Raw genomic sequence first — 20,332 nt, forward strand, 5'->3', positions numbered from 1 at the left:
CACAGTCCACCTCAGGCCCCAGTACCTGGGGCAGTGAGCACAAGGGCTGTGGGACTGAAAGCCACCCCTTCTCCCTGTCCTTTGGTTTTGCAGATGTGCAAATTCATTGCATGATTCAATCATTTATTATGACAAAACTGTTCTTTGCAAACAGCAGCCACATGCAAACATCTGTCCCTATGTCTGCAGGGTAACCTGAATCCCCACCAGCTTCCCTGCATTTTCTTCTTCAAAGAACCTGACAAATGACCATAGAGATACATCACGAGACCTTGTACAAGTGTACACCTTGTGGCAAGCTGTCACAGCCAGCTCTCTTTTATGCAGATTAAAGTTTGGTTTCCCTTAAAAGATTTCCACTATAAATACTTGTAAGACATGGCATAAAACAGTCATGTTGGGATAACTGCACAGTTAAACCAGGTGGGACAAATGGCTGCCTAAAGTTACCTATTTCACTGAAAATAGAGGGTTCAGCTGCCCAGGAAAACCTGCCCTGCACAAGGCCAGCAGCCCATGCCCAGAACTGCTGCTCCAGGCAGTGCTCAGGAGAACCCCTGCTCTCCCCATGGTGCTGAGATGCTGCTGTTTGTGCAGTTTCTCTGAGCAGGAGCCCCTTGGGCCCCTCCTGAGGAGCTCTCAGTGGTTGGAAGGTACCACACAGGGATGCAGCTGAGCCTCTCCAGGATGTGGCTCAGAGAATTGTCTGTGCTCTGTTCACCTACCAGAAAAAAGGGCAGGGCTTAGAGCTACCTGTTCCCTTAGGAATTTGGGAGACTACATGAGCTGTATTTTCCTTGCTGGACAGCTGGGATCCAAAGGCCCTATGGTGTACAGCTTTATTTTACCCCATAAAAATTCCTCACCAGGCCTAAGCCTCCTTCCCATACACATCATTAATAAATACTATTCAGTCAATTTTCACATCCAGATTCACAAAAATAATGAGAGAAATCAAAACTGATATCCTTCTGTCTTCATTAATGCTCTCATCTGACTCCACACTGGGGACTTTCATCTACCCTTAATTTGATGTCCAGTAGAAACGTTTTTTTCCTGTGGATATTTGTGCTTATTTGATGGCAATTATGACCTTTAAGCATTAACAAAAAAAAAAAAAAATCCCAGCCAGCAGCCTCCATGCACAGAATGAGACAAACCATGATGTCAGTTTTCACGTATCTCTTTGAGACCTGGAGGGGGCAATTCCAACTGACTCACAGCTACTGGTTAATTGCAATCACCTTGCTAAGAGATATCAAGTTAGAATCAATAACTTAAGAAGACACCTGGGTTTGCCAACTCCTGGAGCCTGGATTGCAGGCAGTCACTTTCACACATCCTGCCTCTGCTCAGACCCTAAATACCACAGCAGGCTTTCCAGAAATACAGGACCATCTTCTGCTTGCCCTAAGGGCCATGTGCTCAAAGCAAGTCCAAGCCAACCTCAAACAGTTTGCAAACCTGAGCCAGTCTCATGGAGTCAGCATTTTTGGTTTACTCTGATGACATTTCAATGCCATACTCTATTCCTTCCAAAATGTTTTAGCTGATCAGACAAAGGTGCCCTGCCACACCATCAGCTGCCTGTGGGTGTTCACCTCTACATGGTTTTCATGGCCAGTGCATCAAATCCCCCAGAGTAACTCTGTTTCTACACCACAGTCTAACAGCAGTCCTGAAACAGCGCTGCCCCCTTCTCCCTCAGGAGTTGGGACAACACACTGCTTGCCTTGGCAAGGCAGTGGGAAGCTGGGATGGGTCTCACTAGGAATCAGCAGAGCAGTTTGTGTGGATAACCAGTTACTTAAAGACAAGATACCAGCAAAAAGTAGTTACAGCATCAGCAGGAGAAATTACAGCTTGGCTTTGCTGTGGTTCATCTGAGGCTCCTAAAAACAGCTGCACCAGGCAATCTCTGAGGGAGCTGCCACCTGCCCAGGGCAGCCCACACATCCCAGAGAAGGGTCCCTGTGATCACTGACTGGGTGCCCACCAGCCTGGCCCAAAAGCATTTCCTTCTTGCTGCTCAGATTCCATAAAAACTGGAGTCCATCAAGGAGCACACAGAAAAGGAGCAAACCAGATGTCCAAAGGGGAGTTGGTGGCACAGCTCAGCTCTAGTTGTGCTGCCCTGGCTTTGCAAACACCTTGTGCAGGAAGGCTGCTGCAAACCAGCAAAGCACAGCAGAGTCAGGGCTGGCGAATCCTGAAGGCAGAGTACATCCACACCAGCAAGCAATGGCTTTGCCAATACCGGTATGCTCTTCAGTGCTTTGTTTCTGCCCCTCAGCACACTCACCTTCCACCTTGGAAGGACCCAGCAATGCAGCACAGCAGCAGCCCCTACTCTGCCCTGTTTGCCAGGGGCAGGAGGCAGCAGCAGCAGCTTCTCCCCCACAATGGGCACACTCATGCTGCAACTGCAAAGCTCCCCTCTCCATCCATCAGCACCATAAATAATCACAGCAGCTCCTGCTGTCCATAACTTCTATCTTGTTTTTAATTGCTTTATGAGTAGCCTGTTCACCAGACACTATCTGAGGAAGCACACAAATAATTCATCTCTAGCCTCCATACGTGCTTCCAGACAAGCCAGATTAATCCTCCTTCTCCCACCTCAGTAAACCACAGGTCAGGGATGGGACAAATTCCTGTAGCACCTTCTGCTGGTGCAAACCAACCCCACTGGTTACCAGCCTGCTCCCTGGCCAAGCAGCCCTTTGCTGCCACTGCAGGGGCCTGATGGCTCCTCCTGGGCTCTCACCCAGTGCTCCCCCATGCACAGCCCCACACTCAACATGCCACCTCCTCTCCAAGCACACTTTTGGCCTCACATTTGCTTCCCAATTCTACTATATTCATGTCTTTCTAAATGAATGAGTCTCTGCTGTGAAACTTAACAGGGGAAAAAACTTCTAACATCATCAATAACTCAAACTTGCCTTTGGAATCATTCATTTTTCTTCCAGTTCCCAGAGGAGGGTGGTGTGGACTGTGCACAGCAAACAGCTGTCAAACACAACACTGTCTTCTGCTTAAGATTTGTCTGCTGAGAATTTGTTGTCCGCGTGTTTTCTTGGAACTACTCCATGAGTATTTTCTGCAAAAGCAATTTATTCATAAAGTGTTTCAAATAATCAGGAAGAGTGTAACATCCTCATTTAAAACATGACCTGCTTGATCAAGGCCATGTTCACACAGTACTCTCTGTTGCAGAGAAACAGCTGGTGAGACAGAACTTGCATCACATTTCTGGCTGGGTCAGTCACATCTTGGTTACTGAACTCACAAAGCCCTCAACATCACTTCAAAAAGGAAACATTTTTTCAGGGACTTGCCTGAGACTGTGCAAAGGCAACCTGCCAGGACTGTGCCAGAAGAGTGTCAAAGAACACTCAGGCTTTGGACCTGTGAAACACCTCCCAGCAGGTGGTGGGACTCCCCAGCTGCCCTTTGCTTGGTGTGCCAATCTGGAGACAGCTTCACTGGCACCATGTTATGGTAATGATGGACTTTCATGCCTCCCTAGGGCAGGGAGAGGGGCCAAAAAGAACCAAATCCTGGTTTATAGAATGTGTACTTCACCTACTGCTGCTGAGAGATGAGCCAGGGCCACCATGCTCAGCCCCACAGCAAGTGCTGGAGACCTGCAGACACTGCTCCTGTGACCCCCTCACCTTTTTTTGTGAAGCTTCCTGAGTCAGTCCCCTGCCTGAGGCTGCTGTCTAACCCTGCAGGAGTGGGACTGATGCCAAGAAGGCTATGACCTGATGTTTTAGACTGAACAGAGAGATGGGAGAGATGGTATATCCTAAAGGAAAGCGCTCTCTATGCATGCAATTATCTGATAATCCACTTTGGGAGATGAATCTCAGAAAGAGGAACAAAACTTTCACCTTCTTTGCACTGGAAAGCTGCATTATCCCTTTAAAAACAGGGAACTAAATACATGAAAAATGATACAGAAAGCAGTGGAACAGCATGGTGCTTTAAGTCATGCCAAATTCAGGAAAGGGTCAAGTCCTGCTGGTCATGTCAGCACATGAAATTTGGTAAAAACTATTCTTGCTGATTTAAGACTAATCAGGCCTGTGAACAGCTGGACTAATTCAGCTTCTTCCACCACTTCATGGCTGGATTCCTTCATGCATGTATGTAAGCAGCAAAATCCAAGTGAAACCTCTGCATCCATCTTTTTCTCATGGCCCCAGTGTCCCCTCACACGTGCAGGTCACACTGTGCCCCATGCTGGGACCTCTCTGAGCTGCCTGCCCCATCCCTGCTTGGGAAACATGCAGGAATTCAACACCTGAGAGGTGGCTGCCCCTCTGCCACACTTGACCAAGGTGCAGTTTGGTGGGGTCAGACACACAAGCACATGGACAAGACATCCCTGATCCCTGGAGGAACCGAGGCCCCTGGGAGTGGTGACTGTGTGGTGGCTCAGCCCTTCCCACACCTGCTGCCTCACCAGTGCTCACCAGCAGGGGAAGGATTTGGCAGACACTAGTGTCACAGTGCCTGGTTGTCCTCCTGAGAGCAAGAACAAACTCAAAGGTTTTCCAGAAATGTGTAATTAATCTGTGCCTGGGAAGGAAAACATCATCAGTCTTATCTTACAGTTGAGAGAATGACAGAGAAAACAAATACTGTAAAGATGGAGGGCTCAGTGGCAGAGTCAACTCAGGTAGATTCATTCCTGTGCTCCCTTCTGACAGACAGCTCCCCACACCAGTCCCTGAGAGCTTCTCTGATTTCCAGCTGTTCAATTACACTGTAAACACCTGCAAATGCCTGCAGCACCTTCCTGACATAACTCCCACAGAGGTGATACAGATAATACCCACCCATTCACGTGGGACATCAGGCAAATCAAACCAGCACAGGGCCCAGAGAAGGCTGTTGTTCCACTGCAAGAAGCCAGGCATGCCATGAAACACTTCCCAAAAAGGCCAGGCACTCAGTCCCCTCTGTGTGTTTGTTGCTGATGCTGGATATGATTTTTCCATGTGTTTGCCCTCAAGGCTGAATTTTTATTACACCAACTGGCACTTTATCATTCCCTTCCATTCCCAGCGATTTCAAAGGAGCTCAGAGGAAGTGAGATGAGCTTTTGCTGCCAGCCCCTCTCTTGGTGCAGGAGGAAGGGTGGAGCTGCTCCAGCTGTGGGGTTCTGGGTGCCAGCACCATGAACAGTCCCAAGTGCCTAGGGCAATCCAGGGTGCCCCAAATTCTCTGCTCCTGTATCTTGGCACAGAATGTGTGACCTTGGCACAGGACATGACATGAATGCTAAACATGGTATGAAAGGTGTGTGTGCATGCTATGGGACTTCCATCCAGCCACTTTGGGTTCTCCTAATGATCCAGAGTGAGAGCCATGTAGTACCCCCTCTACATGTGAGCACAGAAAGAAGCCCTTCTCTCTGTAATTTCACGTTCATTTGTTCCTAACATAGAGAAGGTATTTTGCCAGCAGTTCCTGTAGACACATTAGGACAGCCCTTTGAGAAAATCAAGATATTTCTAGATTTAAATGAAGCACCAAGAGGCCAGCCACTCACCCTGCCTGAAGCAACCTCTCCCTTCTGAGAGGGATGCTTTCCAAAGGCTGATCCTTTGCAGCTGATGATGCTGGGGTAACAGTTCCCATCATCCCTAACTGTAAGCAGTGAAGGCCAAGTGTTGTTTTTGTACAAACATAACCCAAGATGGCAAAACATGAACATGTACACTTACACCATTGATGTGGGCTTTATGCCTTGCCCGAAACACAAAAAACACTTCTCCAGACCTCAGCGAAGTCTGAATGCACACTCATAATCCAATGGAGAGATAAACACAGCATTTAAGGCTGGATCTGAACAAGGACTGCAAATTTTACTGAAATGGTATTTAAGGCACCTGAGTTATAACCTTTGCCATAACACAGCTGCTGTTAGAGCAGGACCTTCTCTGAAGCAACTTACCCACTCTAACCCACCTTTATCCAGGTTCATGTAAAATCACTGCAAAATCATGGGTCAAAGTTGTTTCATAGCTTTACTCTCTCAGTAATGTGCAACATGAACATAATAGTGTTATTAAGAAGTCAAAAATAACTTAACACAATAGCTATATAAGATTTTCCAATGATCAAACTTTCAGCAATTACTTTTTGTTAAGTTCAGAAAATTAGCATATTTGTTAATCAAATTAATTTAAAAAGTAGCTTTTAAAAATAAAAGCAATGCTTTAAATAAATATAGTCTTTTTATAACCATAAAACACTTAGTCCTGTTAAAGATAACACAAATATTCCACTCAAGCACAGTATTTAAACAATTGAAATGAATGTTGTGAGCACACGTGGGCCGGACATCAGGAGTGACAAGGATGCTCCGGGACATTCTGTGTCTCCTTTCCACAGCAGCACAAAGAGGCAGCCAATTCTCAGAACTTCCCCAAACACATGACATGTCGTAGGATATTTGTAACTGCTGCACAAAAATGCTGGCACCCTGTTTTTCCCCAAGCTATTTCTCTACACTACACCTGTAGCAGTTCTTCAGCCCTGCTTTTAAATCTCTAGCACAGCATGATTTCAACCACAAAAACATTAGGCCAGAGCCTGCTTGCTTCATCCAGCTGGCTCCAACATCTACTCAGAAGGTGGCAAGCAAGGCCTGACCTCTCACACATCTTGCACTAAAGCTCACATTTTGTGAAATCTGGAAAACCTTCCTTTTAATACTGGCACCACTGGCTGTTCCAGAACAGCCTGAAGGTCACCTTCAGCATTCATGACCACCAAAGGGTATTCACAGCTCTCCCCATAATTACAGGGCTGACTAGCTATGGTCATTACTACCCAAGTTAATGCCTATCAGCAAAGACTGTAGCTGTCTTGCAGATCTACAAGGTAGCAATGTTTTGCTGAAATAAACTAAATTAGCTAGTTCTTACGTTAGTATGTGTTGTCTGGGTGTATCCTGAAGAGCAGTTTGCTAAATTCAGCAAAAAATACACCTCAAATCTACTGCTAATCTACTTAGCAACTCTGATCATTTCATATCCTGTTTACTTGGCTGTAATTGTTCACTAAAAATCACCTTCAGGGTCTGCAGCAAACCACCAGCTTTGTCCTCACAAAAACAGCTGTCAGTGAAATTTGTTGTGGTTTGTCTGTTTGTTTGAACAGTGTAACAGTAATATAACCTATAAGTAAAATGATAAAAGCTGGAGAGTAAAGGAAAGCCCAAAACTGATACAAGTGCTCTCAATTTGTTTTGATCTTCAGAATGAATAAGCCTAGGCAAAGATGACAAAGGAACAGATTAGCAAATGGCTAATGCAATGCATGGAAGGGTGTCTACAGGATTTGCATGTGCGCACACACACACGCACTTGCATACAGACAGCTTGGCTTCATTAGAAATCTCACTACCAGAGTTTAACTTGGATAAATTAACTGCATTAAAATACTGACATTGTGAGGATTTTAATACTATCACACCCTGTAGAGGGCACTCCTGCGTGAATTTTTAAATGCTTTAAAAAAATAGTTTAGACTTATTGAAATCTGTGACAAATGTGGCAGCTCTCCCTCTCTCACAGCCTCCCATTCTCATCTCCAGTATCCTTCTCCTGTATTGCCTCCAGGCCCCGCTTTGCCTTGGCATCTGCCTGCCCGCTTCCAGCTTTGCTCAGTCCACACGACAGGCACGCCAGCTGGATCTGCTTCATGTTCTCCAGGGCTTCGTTCTTGGCGTTCTTCAGGAGATCTCCTTGGCCCTGGGGATGCACAGACATGCAGGAGAGAGTCAGGGATTGCACACATCGCTCAGGACCAAAAGCAGCAGTACTGCTCCTGTGTCCCTACAGGTCCCACCTCAAACCATCTCTGGCCCCTGGAAATGGGACTGAAGCCCCTCGTGCAGCTCGGTGCCAGCGCAGTGAGGAAGGCAGCAGCCAGCACGGGAGAGGGTGGGATGGGCACCAGACTCCTCCCACCTGCATGCCACCAGCCTTGGGAGGTAATTTCACCCTGAACAGAAGGAGGCTGCAGGAGAAGGCATTTCCTCTTCCACAGTCAACAGCAAGGTCCTGCCAGGGCAGTGATGGCACATGGCACCCCTCTCCCCAGGCCACTGCTCACTGGCATCACATCCCCCATGGCAATTGGCTGCGTGTTCCCAGCCAGGGGCCCCTCAGGAGCTGAGAGACCTTGATAACCCACCCCTCCTTCCACCTGGACTTGACACCCAGCCTGGGGCCCTCCTTGAGCAGGGCAGGCAAAGTTGTGCCCATATGAAACACATCATCCCACAGCATTCCAGTGAAGCCTTCTGAACCATTTTGTTTGGGACCTTCAAGAAGGCAAGTGGGAATGAACACCCTGCTTCTGTATCTTCTCAGAGCCTGTAAACGTGAGGTGACTAACAGGAGATCAATCCAATTTGTAACAATCAGGAAAACTGTGTTACATGAAATTTGTATTAAGGAGTTGGGGTTCAGAAATGGCAAAATGAATATTTATGCAATATTGATATCTCAAGTGCTGTGAAGCAACAAGGTTCTGGAGCTACAGGATACAAATAAATAAAAGCCAGGAGATGCATCTGGTTATTAAAACTCAGTATCAGTAAGAACTTGAGCTCCTCTTCTCCTAATGTCACCCCAAGCACAGCTTGCAGTACAGCACATGCTGCAGCTGGTTACACTCATGAGGAATTCCTCCACTGACTGAAATGTCACACTCAGATCCCCGCCACCCAGCCTGACCACCTGCAAATCACAGGTACTTTGGTGGCCTCACAGGACACAAGAGACACTTCAGCAGCACCTTGGGCTACTGGAGGGGTGACAGATCACTTCCCCTCCTTGGGTTCTCCAAACCAATCAGATGGGTTGGATGAGTCACAGTGTGACACCTTCCAGCAGCAGGAGCATCTCTGCTCTCCCTTTCCCCAGAGCCAAAAGGAAGGATTTATCCTACAGTGATGAGCACAGTTCCCTTTTTGCCAGTGCCTGGCACTGGGCTCACAGGGTCTGAACCCCTGCACACAATGTTCACAACCAAGGAACAATGGTGGCTTGCAAGGCTGCAGCACTGGTAAACACCACGTGGGACACCACGTCATCCAGGGATGGCAGCCTGTGCCTGAGAACACGATTGCCTCATCTCCTGGTGTCACAAATTTGTCCCTGCTGAACGATGCAAATCACCATCCAGATGCTGGGAATACAACTCAGTGTGAGAATAACAAAAAGCACTGGGACTGTGTGAGCAGCTCTGTGCTATTTGCTGTGAAGCTCTTTTGAAGGGATTTGTGTCTCAGCAGCATGACAGATCTGGGAATACACAGACAAAGAGCTTGGGATCCAGTCAGCAGGCACAATGTGAAAAAACAAAACAAGAATAAATTATGCAGCAGATATTTTTCATAGCTCTGAACTTACTTCTGTGTCAGAGGTTTTGCTTATGGTTAAAGACAGTAGGCAGGAATTCAAGAGCCCAGGGCTGCCTGGCGCACCCAGCCCACCTTGGTGTCCCCTCCCTGTCTGCAAATGGCACAGGAATAGTGGCAGTGTGTAGTGACAGAGACAACACCAACAAATGAACAAAGCACCTATCGTTAACAACATGATAATGTTACCAGAATGGGTTCTCAATCTATCTCCTCAATACATCTTCCATCTCTTCAAACTGCACAAATGCAGTTTTAAATAGTTTGGGTTTAGGATGAAATACCCCTGGCTACTACTTCTTATGCACACAGGACCAAGGACACTAAAGGCTTCACCATCAAACAGGGAAAAATCAGTGTGACCATGCTTTGCAGCCTTAACCTCTCCAAACCAAAACCTGGCACTGTGTGTACATGTCCAAGCACAGAAAAATCCTCTCACTGCAAGAAGCAACCCCTTTGCAGGGTGAGGTCAAAGCTTGGAAATGTTCCTCAGGGTGGCCCACAAACTGTGTTTGTCCAGGGACTGGGACACACGTGGACAGACACTATTTGGGATTAGATGCACTGCCTGGGGACAGCAGCCCGAGTCTGCCCTGCCAAGACTCTCACCTGAAGTCTGCAGAAGCCAAGGGACTTCACACCCCACGTGAAAGAGCCAAGCCACCCACTGTCCCTTATACATATTCTGATTTCACATTTGAGTAAACAGGCAGTTCAGATTACAGATTTTGTCTGAGGCAATGCACAACATGTCTTTGGGTTCCAAGAAGAAACACATGCCTGAGCATACTTCCAATATTTTGAAGACATTCTTATTTTACAGTGATCTAAAAACAGAAGTGGACTTATCAAAATAGTGCAATTCTATTCATGTACAGACCAATTGATTTGTCTTAGTCTCCTTGCGCTTTTTATTTTTAAACAGCTGGTTCCTTTGAGCAATACGAAGAAGCAAAAATTATTTTGAATCATCTGTCATGAGAAAATTAATGACAAAGTAGCCCTCTCTGACAGAGCTGTCATAATTCTAGAGACACATTAAAAAAAAAAATCTGTGTGCAATGCTCCGTTTGAAGAGCCATCTGTTTGCTTTGAAAACTGGCTGTGAGCATAATCCACTTAAGAAGAATGTCAGCAAAATTGTGTCAACACCTTAACAAACTAAATACTGGATAGAAGCTAGAGTAAACTTTACAAGCATGATTGCATTGAAACAACCTTCACAGACCAGTCTGTGAGCATCTCTGTGCACAGAACCATCCTGCTCACACTTACAAACAAAGCCTCTCTTTCAGACAAGGAGAGACCATGACAGTCCACCTCAGCATCTATCCATCTATCTCCCTTCTGCTACTGGTATCATCAGCCTTTCTGAAAATAAAAACTCATGAGAAAGTTTAAACTTTGGCAGGAGAGTGAATTAAGCCAGAAGAGACTAATCAAGTATTCTAACAAAAACTGATCAAGGGGCCATTTTCATTTAGCCTTGGGAACATTAAAAGTCAGGTTTCACACACCTAACTACACCTAACTGCAGAGCCTCAGCACAAATTAACATTACAGGACAAATAATGCAGCTTGTCAAGCAACTGCAAGATTCTAAGTCTTTACCTTAACAAGTTTATATTGCTTAGAAAACCCATCATCTGACATGGTTTTAAATATTGTTCAGTTCTTGTGACAAGCCATGAAAGGCTTTAAGAAGCACAAGTAGCTCTAGACAGACACTGGCAATGGCTACAGATGGGACAAATTCCATGTAGTTGTAGGTTCAGTTGGTTTTTTTTCAAATCAAATACCAAAGTTTTTGAGTCAAGATGACAGCTCTAAATACAACAGCAACTCACTCTGGGGCTGGGGAAATGAAAGCTGAGATTGGTCAGTGGCACCACTTTGTGTTCAACTTCACAATATTATTTATTTATACACATTGCATGTATATGTCTACGAAAATATAAATATATGGGCATGTACACTAATAATGACTGTTTCTGTGATTTCTAGGAAACACCTGCAACACAGAGGCCAGGCTGTGGCACCCCCAGCACCAGGGACCCCAGTTTGGCACTGGCAGCTCCCACAGCAGCACCAGGGGCCACAGGAGCACCCTGAAGGGCAAGAGTGGGCCCATGCAGGAGTGAACTGCACTGCCAGGTGCCCACACGAGCACCTTGCACTGCTCCTGGTGAAGCAGAAAATCCCACACTGTGCATTGGGGCTTTCTTGGCATTCCAAACTGGCTGTGTTTACAGGGAGGCTGAGGCAGTAGCTGTGAAAGCCATTTTCTAATCTGCTGCTTGCTAAAGCAGACAGCAGCTTATCTCCTGAGCAGACACATTCTCTGACAGCACATTATGGGAGCTTTTCTCTCCAATCCTCAAGGGCTGAGTAAATACAAACAAATAACAGAGGCTTTAACACCCATCCCACATCATGCTCGTGATATTACTGTTATTTTTTAACTTATTCTCAAAGAGTCAAGCTCTTTCATTACTATTTAATCACCAAGTAAAATCTCCAGAGGATGCCAGTGGATGCCAGCGGGTGGCTGAAAAAGCCAGACACAGTCAAATGAAACAGCCACTCCACATTTCAGAGGCAACACAGGCACAGCAACAGCATTGACAATCTGTGCCAAGGGACTCCAAATGCTGGAGAGCTGCTCTCACATTGGGATACTCAGTGTGGAGGCAGCATTTACTGCAAGGGGTGCATTTTCAAAGTGTCATAGTAGGACTAATTGCATTTAATATTAATAAGGAGGCACACAATTAAATGAGTGCATATGGCTTTGAAATGTAATCTTGGGTAGGAAATCATTAATGAAAAGATCAGACTGTTATGTTAAACTTATTACAAAAAGCAGATATTTTTCCATGCATCCTTCAAAGCTAAATGTGGGAACAATTGATTTGAATTTGATTATGATACATTCACATTTCAGAACAGACTACTCCAAAAACATAGTGTTGCTGAATCAGTGCAGACTGTAAAAACCCACCCTTTTCATTATTACTGCAGAGAGTTTGTCAACAGCTTTGCTTTATTGTCTGTGACAGAGATCATAATGCACATCCTGGCATGAAAAATTACTGTACACAAAGATTAGACACAAAGCTATAATCACTTCTCACACGCTGAAAATAAAAGATTGCAAAAATGAGTTACACCACAGAAAAAGCAGAGTCCAAATGTAACTTGCCAATTTATCTTTAAACCCTTGCACAGCAGAAATTCACTTCCTAACAGGAAAATAAAAAGGTCACAAATATAAAAGATGGCACTTAAATGGCATTCTTTGTGCTACTGGTGTATCATTTAAAGTCTGGGTTTTGGACACATCTGCTCACTTACCCATTTTAAACCAAATGCAAGAGCTTATTTCTACCTGGCTGAAAGCAGCAACAACTTTGACACTGAATAAATCAGGTGATCAGACCGAATGCTCGCTGGGGCCTGAGTCATCACATTTTGCAGGATGTGCTGGTGATTTCAGACATCAAACTGAGCATTTCATTTTGGTATATCAGCATGTTACTGACAACCAGAGACCTTCTCTCCCATTTCCCAAAGTAGGGTCTAGCAAAAATTTGCAAGAAGGAAACAACTGGGAATCAATTATATCACACAGAGAACAGATCTGAGATGTATGGAAAAGAAAACATCCACCTAGGGAAAGGCAGTCCCCATTACATATAAAGTGCTAAATCTCTGTAAGCAAGAGCAGCAAAGCGTAACTGCTGTGGAATAGATTATTGTGTGCAGTTCTGACACAAGGTTACACAAAGAAAACCAAATGAAATTATCTAAGGTTGTGCCAAGCACCAAGGTCAGAGCTCTAGGGCTGAGCTGCTCAATGCAGTGTAGCCAGCAGCTGGGACACCTAGGAGAACAAGGCTGAGGATGATGACAGAGAGGAGGAGATGGATAGTTAACAGGAACTATCTCCTACTAATTCTCCATCTAACCCAAATTATTCCTCATATTACCTTTTCTCCATTTACTTCATGAATCAGCCATATGGATGCTGGCTCCAGGCTTTCCTGCCTGTTATTGCACAGGGTAGGAACCCAAGCTCCTTCTCCTGGGAAAAGCACCAGAAAGCACAGAACCAACCCTGGCTGCTCTGTACATCCCAACTGGCTTACTCCTTACTCAGGGGAAAAAATCCCATTTGCACCTGATATTTGCACTAGTTTCAAAGACAAAACCACACCTGCAAGAAGCACTCAAGGCCTTGAGGGCACTCACTGCCTCACCAAGACACTCAGCCCCAAGGTGACACATCCCAGCAGCCTCCTGCCAGCAGGCACCTAACCTAAGGACAACTGCTGGGACAAGAGCTAAGGAGCAGCCATCTCTGCCAGTACCATTTACAAGGCACAGTCTCTTTTTCAGTGCAGCCAGCTGTAAGGGAGAGAGGACAACACCAGCATTACTCCAGGGGGCTGGGAAAATTCACAAGGCAACTCTGAAACAATTTGGTCCCATATAAAAGCAGAAAGGTCTTTTAGTAGTTCAAGGGAAAATGGGCAGGAATCTTGGATTATGGCACCATTCAGCAATGGCTTGCCCTAAGACCCAGCAGGATCCAGCGGATCAGCCTGGTCCCCTTTGAGACAAGATCTCTCTAGGTGTTCAGCTACCACAGCAAAGGGACACAGAGGAAGTTAATAACAATTAATAAATACATGACAATAAATAGAATTAATAAATGAATAAATAAATAAATAGATAATCAGCAAAGGAAGCAGAAATTAGAATGGCCCTAGTTTGTAACACAGACCAAACGTTCACCTCACGTGTGGCTCGGATGCCATTACACAGCATGGGCTGCACACACCCAGGGGATATGGGACTGCAGGTGGGCAGTCTGACCCAGGGATGGGGCCTGATGCTAACCATGTAAATGGGGTGTGTTAAAAACAATATTCAGGCTACCTGAAAACCAGTTCCATCTGATTTTAGTTACTTTTATTTAAACTCCCAAACCAGACCAATCTGACAGTTGCTCAGTATCAGGCCATCCCATGCAAAACCCAAAACTTTTACTCTGATTTAATTTGCCATTTGCATCTCACCCCAAAGGTCTGCATTGGGGAGGATGACCTAGAGGGATTTCCAGAGCTGTTCTGCATGAGCCTGGTTAGTTTTCTAGGAGGCTGGTGACAGTTCATTGCACAGCCAAGCAATCAACTCAAAGCACATGGCATGACATAAATGGTTGGGAAGAGGGAACACCATCTGTCTCTGCTGGAATGGCACTCCCTTGAAAAACACCCAAACCATGTCTTGCCTTCTTTTCCAGCTGTTGGAAAGGTGCAATTAAAATCTAAATGGCTGTGCTGGATACCAAGAGACAGCCCCCACTCCACCACACTGGGCAAGGCTCCCCAGTTATGACAGAAGTGCCAGTTCACCACTTGTATGTTCCCAAATTAAGTGGCACAGCCAAACACAGCCCCGAGAGCAGCCTGGGACGTGGAGCTGAACAAACAAGGAGAACCTCAATGAGAACAATCAGGCAACTACCAAAGAAGCAAATACTTAGAAAATCTTCTGATTCTGGCTGCTGGCCTTGCCAGCATGAGGATATCACTGCTTTGTGCAGCCATGGCAACTTAGGAAAGAGGGTCTATATTTGTAATTCTCTCACAGGATTTGCCTAACAAGACAAAGGCGAAGGACATATCTGGCCAGCTTGCTCTCAAACTCAGCTGAGTGCCTCCCCAAACCCTTGATCAAAGCCTGACAAGGAATTAACACCAAGCATTTGTTTGAACACCTAAGTGGCAAAAGCACTCATGCTACAGTCTTCCCTACTGATCTTTAAAAAGACCTCTTCACTGAAATCCAGGGGCTCTTGCAAATCAATTGCACTGTATGACTGCTAATTTATTCCTTTGAGCAGACATTTTATGTATATAAAAAAGTGGTCTTCTATTTTTGTTTTTTAAATAAATGCCTATGCTTCTGTCTCACATGGGCATTTAAATTAAATTATGTTATATCAGGCTGTCAAAAGCAATGAATGTGAACGTTGACTGTAACTGTGCTGCAGCAGGAATTTGCTTTCAGAAATAATGCCATTAATTTGATGTTAGCCATGTGCTGAGCAGTTCAGCTGCCTGTGTCTCTCAGGCACTACGTCAGGCAGACAGTTTGCAAGAACAGCCACAAATGTACAGACTCTTGCTGTCAACCCCTCCATGCTAGGAACCTGGCTTTTTTTCTGGTGATAGGTTTAAAATCATAGGCTTGGCTGGAAGCCCAGGAGTGCACAACTAATACTAAGAAAACCCCACATCTCTGAAGAAATTTGGGTACTGTTTATTTTGATACACAGCCATGAAATGATAATTGAAGCTGTACATCCAGGCATTTATTTTTTAGTTCCCCTTTCATCACAAAACCCAATTGCTCACAGGTACCAGTATCAGCACTAACTGGTAACTCCTGTAAGGACCAGAGAGAGTCCCAGAAAAACAAAACAAGGGGAATAAAGATGAGGCAGAAAGTGCACAATTTTTTTGGATTTGATTTTTCTGAGTAAATAGACCAGCTGCAGGAAAAGAGATGTTTTACAGCTAATGAAAGACCTGTGAAAGGCAAAAAGGCAATCCCCAAGCAAAACATTTGCCTGGCACCCCTTGTTCCCTGGTGCCCTCTGTGCTGACTCTCAGATGCACAGGCTACAAGCACACAGTTAACACCAAAATCATGTCCTTCATCACAAGGTAGCCAGCAAAATGTCCCTTAAGTTCATCAGAGCCTGGAAAGGGTTTAGTGGCCAACTCTGAGCTGATTCTGTTTTGACTGAAGACAACATGCACCTGGTGCTGGTTTGGGTTTGTTTTAGGAGGGAGGGAGTGTTGCAGCAATGTCACACAAACAGTCACTGCTCTCCTTTCAATTGCTGGAGATAACCAGCTTTAAAAATACCTGCAGCTGTGCTTAATGCAAACTGAAATAATCTAATCAAGATGAAATCAAATTGTGCCAGTCAGAGCAGATTGTTTGTGGACAGAGCACCTTCAGCACTGCTGCCACATGCAGCTCCCAAGGCTCTGCTCCTTTCTGCCTGCCACAAGCACCAGTGCCTTAGCAACCATGTGGTTTGCAAATGCTGCTGGTGCCATGGCTGCTGGCCAACACCACCAGCTGACTGGGCCATGGGAATCTGCAGAAGCCATCCAAGCTCCCTATTCCTACTCCCCCAGATGAGACAAGGCACCCCCCTCCTCCCCTTCATGCCTGAAGCTGTGGGCAGCCAGCTTCTAATCAGTTCACAAGCAGCACAGGCCACAAACAACTTTATGCTGATGCAGAAAGCTTTAAGCTGAGACAAAAGCCTCCAAATCACATGAAGGTTTAAGTGCAAAAAGAAAAAACAGCACAAACCACTGTCTAAGTACTAGGAGGGAACAGGTTTTTATAGAATCCCTGACCAAATGCTCTGACTTGCTTCATCCCTGTCCAGGGGTCAGCCCTGTCATTCTGGGGCCCTGTAGTCAAAGGTTTGCTGGTGAGACTGGACAGTGAGCTCAGTAAAAGCAGAGCTGAGCCAGTCTCTGTTCATGTTGTGCCTGCCATGGTTAAAGAGGCTCCTGTGGGCCTTACAGGGCTTGTTTCCCCTGGGAGAACTCCAGCCCTGCCTTCCCAGTGCAGATGTGACATCAAGCACAAACAGGAGCAGATAGGGTTATTTTTGTAAGCAGAACACTGACTGACCCAGCAGGCAGAGAGCTACTGAAAGGAAGCAACTGAGAGGGGAGGAGAAAATCAGCAGGGGTCAGAAACAGGCCTGGGTGGAAGTGAGAAATCTGTTTCTGTTTTTTAGAAGGATGGGAATTGGAACACAGGAAATTGAGTGAGCCAAGCACAAAAATTAGTGGTGCAGGATAGGGGTAGTATTCATTTACAAATTCACTGCCCCAATATGTCAATGAGGGAAACTGAACAAGCATAATTTACAATCCATTACAATACCATGCCACAGAAAATATGAGGCTTTTCAACCAAACTGAACTCAGTGTTTAAGCCATTACTACAGATGGCTGTTACAATAGCTCCACAGTTACTGGGGAGGCTTGGAGAATCTGAGTTTAGACTATCCAGCATCAGACCACTGAGCTACCCTCCAAAGGAAACTGTCCTGCTGCTGCTGCTCCAGTCCCAGCCCGTTTATCCCAGACTGCTAAATTAGGCTGCTCAGGTTGTTCAATTACCACCACTACCAATGTCTGAAAAGGTAAAAAAAAAAACAAAAAAAAAGGGGTTTTTTTGCTGTTCTGTGCCTTCATGTGGCTCAGCTCCTCCCCACTGCTACATACATCAGCATCCCTAGGTCACCAGCCAATGGAGTGGGAAGCCAGGGAACAGAGTGAGAACTTAGCTGCAATTATCACCTCTATTATTACTATTCAGAGCAATCACAGCCTATCAGTCAGGCTCTTCCTGCCAATACCAGACCTATATCTTATCTGTAGCACAGAGGGTACTGGAGAAAAGAGCTACTAAATATGCATTTTTAACTTACTCCTCTAAGTCTGACTGCTCTCATATAATCGCCTTTCTGACATCAGAAATGCCATCTTTTTCTTTTTGTGATCTAAAAATAAATAGCAGCTGCCTCAGCACATGAATCACTGGTTTTGTCTCTGCTTTTCTCCTCAAATGGATCCCACCTGCACCTGGGGAAATGACCCATAAGAAAGTGTCCTTTATCTCCCGCGGGTTTCACCACCTGACACTTGAATTCATCTGACCCATGTAAAAGAAGACTGCAGCTCTCAAAAGTACAAGATTGCAGTTTCCCAATCCTTTGTTCCTACAGTAAAAACTCACTTCCACCCACAAGTGTTTGGGCCTCTCATTTCCCTAGCTCCTGTGCAAGGTTTTTGAAATGCCTGCCGCATTTAGGGCTTATGGGGTCTACCATGATCGAGGGGAGAATAACTGCAGAGTAAATGCCTGGTTCTCACTGAACACCCACAACTTCCACTTAATGCAGTTTGTGGCTTTTCACTGTTCCAGCCATCCCTGCAGACCCATATTTCCAATAATCACACATGTAAACACAGAAGTCTTTACTCCGCAGCCTTCTACTGCCAGTGGCTCCAGACAACAAAAATGAATCAATACCACCATTGAGTGAAAGAGCATTTTACTTTAACCACAACCCTCAGAATATGTAGTGGTGGGGATGAACACTTTTCAATGTCAGGAGGCAGTAACTAGCACAATGAAACTGGGAAGGTCATGCCAGCAAATCACTCCCTGCTGGATTCAGAGTTTGGCTCCTCTGACTCATGTCACACTCACATAAGTACAGAAGAAGTCAGAGGTCCTGGCTAACAATTGCATTTTGCACATTCTGACATGTGGAGAGAGGTTTTCTATCAATGCTCAGGAGGGAGAAGGTGAGGACTTGGCTTTCACACAGAGACATGCCAGCCCCCAGCTTCAACCAAGCACAAGGGCCAGGTACTGCTCCATTACAAAATATATACCTGGATTTCACTGAGGCCACTGACTGTGCCAGGGAAAACCCAAATACCATCTTAGCAACCGCAGAGGAGGAAGTTCCAACGGAGCAACCAGCAGCTTTCATCACCTCCTGAGCTCCCCCAAGGAACTAGCTTAAATGAGACACCCATTCTGCCCCAGGGAGCAGGTTTTGTAGATGCTGGCATGTAATTCACACAACAAAAGGGGCAGTCAGCTTGTCATAATTTCTAAGCTCTGAGAAACTGTATGTGATCAGCTAACAGGAGCTGTAAGGAGCTCTAAATATACCACAAGAGTAATTTTCAGAAGATGTTGAACCTCTTATCACACATCATTCAAACACAACCATTTTAGATGAGTACCAGTTACAGCTCCCAGGGAATGGCACAGCACAGATTTAACAACAAGCAAATGCTGGAAAAAAGCAATGTACAAGCAATTCTCTCTTACAATTGGTAAAAATCAGTGCCCTAGTCTCTCCCTGATACTCAACAAATTCAGAAAGAAGCTGTGGGTGGAGGCTCCCTCATGAAGACCCACCATGGATGCCTTAGAAGCAGAGCCCTCCACTCCCTGACGATTTCAGTGGCATGAATAAACATCCAAGCATGGTACTGTGGGCTGCTGCCAGCCCAGGAAGGAAAAGGTCTCTGCAAACCCCTTGGTGAGTGCCAGGCACTGGGGTCCTGCCTTGGGCACTCACCCAGTGCCACCCAAGGGCTCAGAGCAAAGGCTCCCAGCCCTGCAGCACTGCTGCCTGAGCTGTGTGGGCAGGGCTGGCAGCCTTGCTTGGGTTACACTGCAATCCACAACACCTGACACAGGCAGTGGGTCCTTTTCTCTTGTTCTTTGTTCGTACAGCCATTGACAGATAGAAGCAAGAAATGTGTGGATTTCGGCAGAAACTCGTCCTTTCATTACAGCCTTTTTAATTCTCTGAACAAGGTCACATTGCCAGATTGGCACAAACTAGATTCCCAATTTCTATGTCTTCCATGTTGTGTTAATTAACTCCACTGCAAGCACAGCAGTGTTTGATATCCATACCTCAGATAAAAGCATCCCTGTTACAGGGGAGGGAGGGGGTGGTGGCAGAAGTTGCCTAAGTTCCTATGCCACCTGCAGTTTCTGCCTGCACTGTCTCTTCCTGAGAGTGGTCAGTAAAAACGGACCCAGTTTTTATAGCCAAGCAATCCTCCTTTGGTGGGGAATCACCTACATTCATCCATCTTTCCTTCACGCCACCCCTCCTCCTCCCACTGCCTCCCCTCAATAGCACCAACTTTCCAGCTCAGTTCTGCAGTTCTGCCCAAGCACACACACGCAGGAGTAGCTACTTCTCCTCAAAAGATGACCATCTTCAAGAAA

At 45.7% G+C, this 20,332-nt stretch overlaps 1 protein-coding gene and 1 long non-coding RNA gene across 2 annotated transcripts in view; one reads left to right on the plus strand and one right to left on the minus strand.

Moving 5' to 3' along the window:
* The window catches only part of LOC134421461 (uncharacterized), a 73,647-nt gene that overhangs the window by 20,550 nt on the left and 32,765 nt on the right, over nucleotides 1–20,332 (plus strand). The gene's annotated exons all lie outside the window — the stretch shown is intronic.
* PLCL1 (phospholipase C like 1 (inactive)) overlaps nucleotides 5,862–20,332 on the minus strand; it is a 179,314-nt gene continuing 164,843 nt past the window's right edge. Inside the window, exon 6 of the mRNA XM_063162440.1 lies at nucleotides 5,862–7,775. Coding sequence (XP_063018510.1) covers nucleotides 7,593–7,775 — 183 coding nt within the window. The 3' untranslated portion in view covers nucleotides 5,862–7,592. The remainder of the gene's footprint in view (nucleotides 7,776–20,332) is intronic.

The sequence above is a fragment of the Melospiza melodia genome, chromosome 8, assembly GCF_035770615.1.
Source record: "Melospiza melodia melodia isolate bMelMel2 chromosome 8, bMelMel2.pri, whole genome shotgun sequence".
NCBI classification, from domain to species: Eukaryota; Metazoa; Chordata; class Aves; order Passeriformes; family Passerellidae; genus Melospiza; species Melospiza melodia.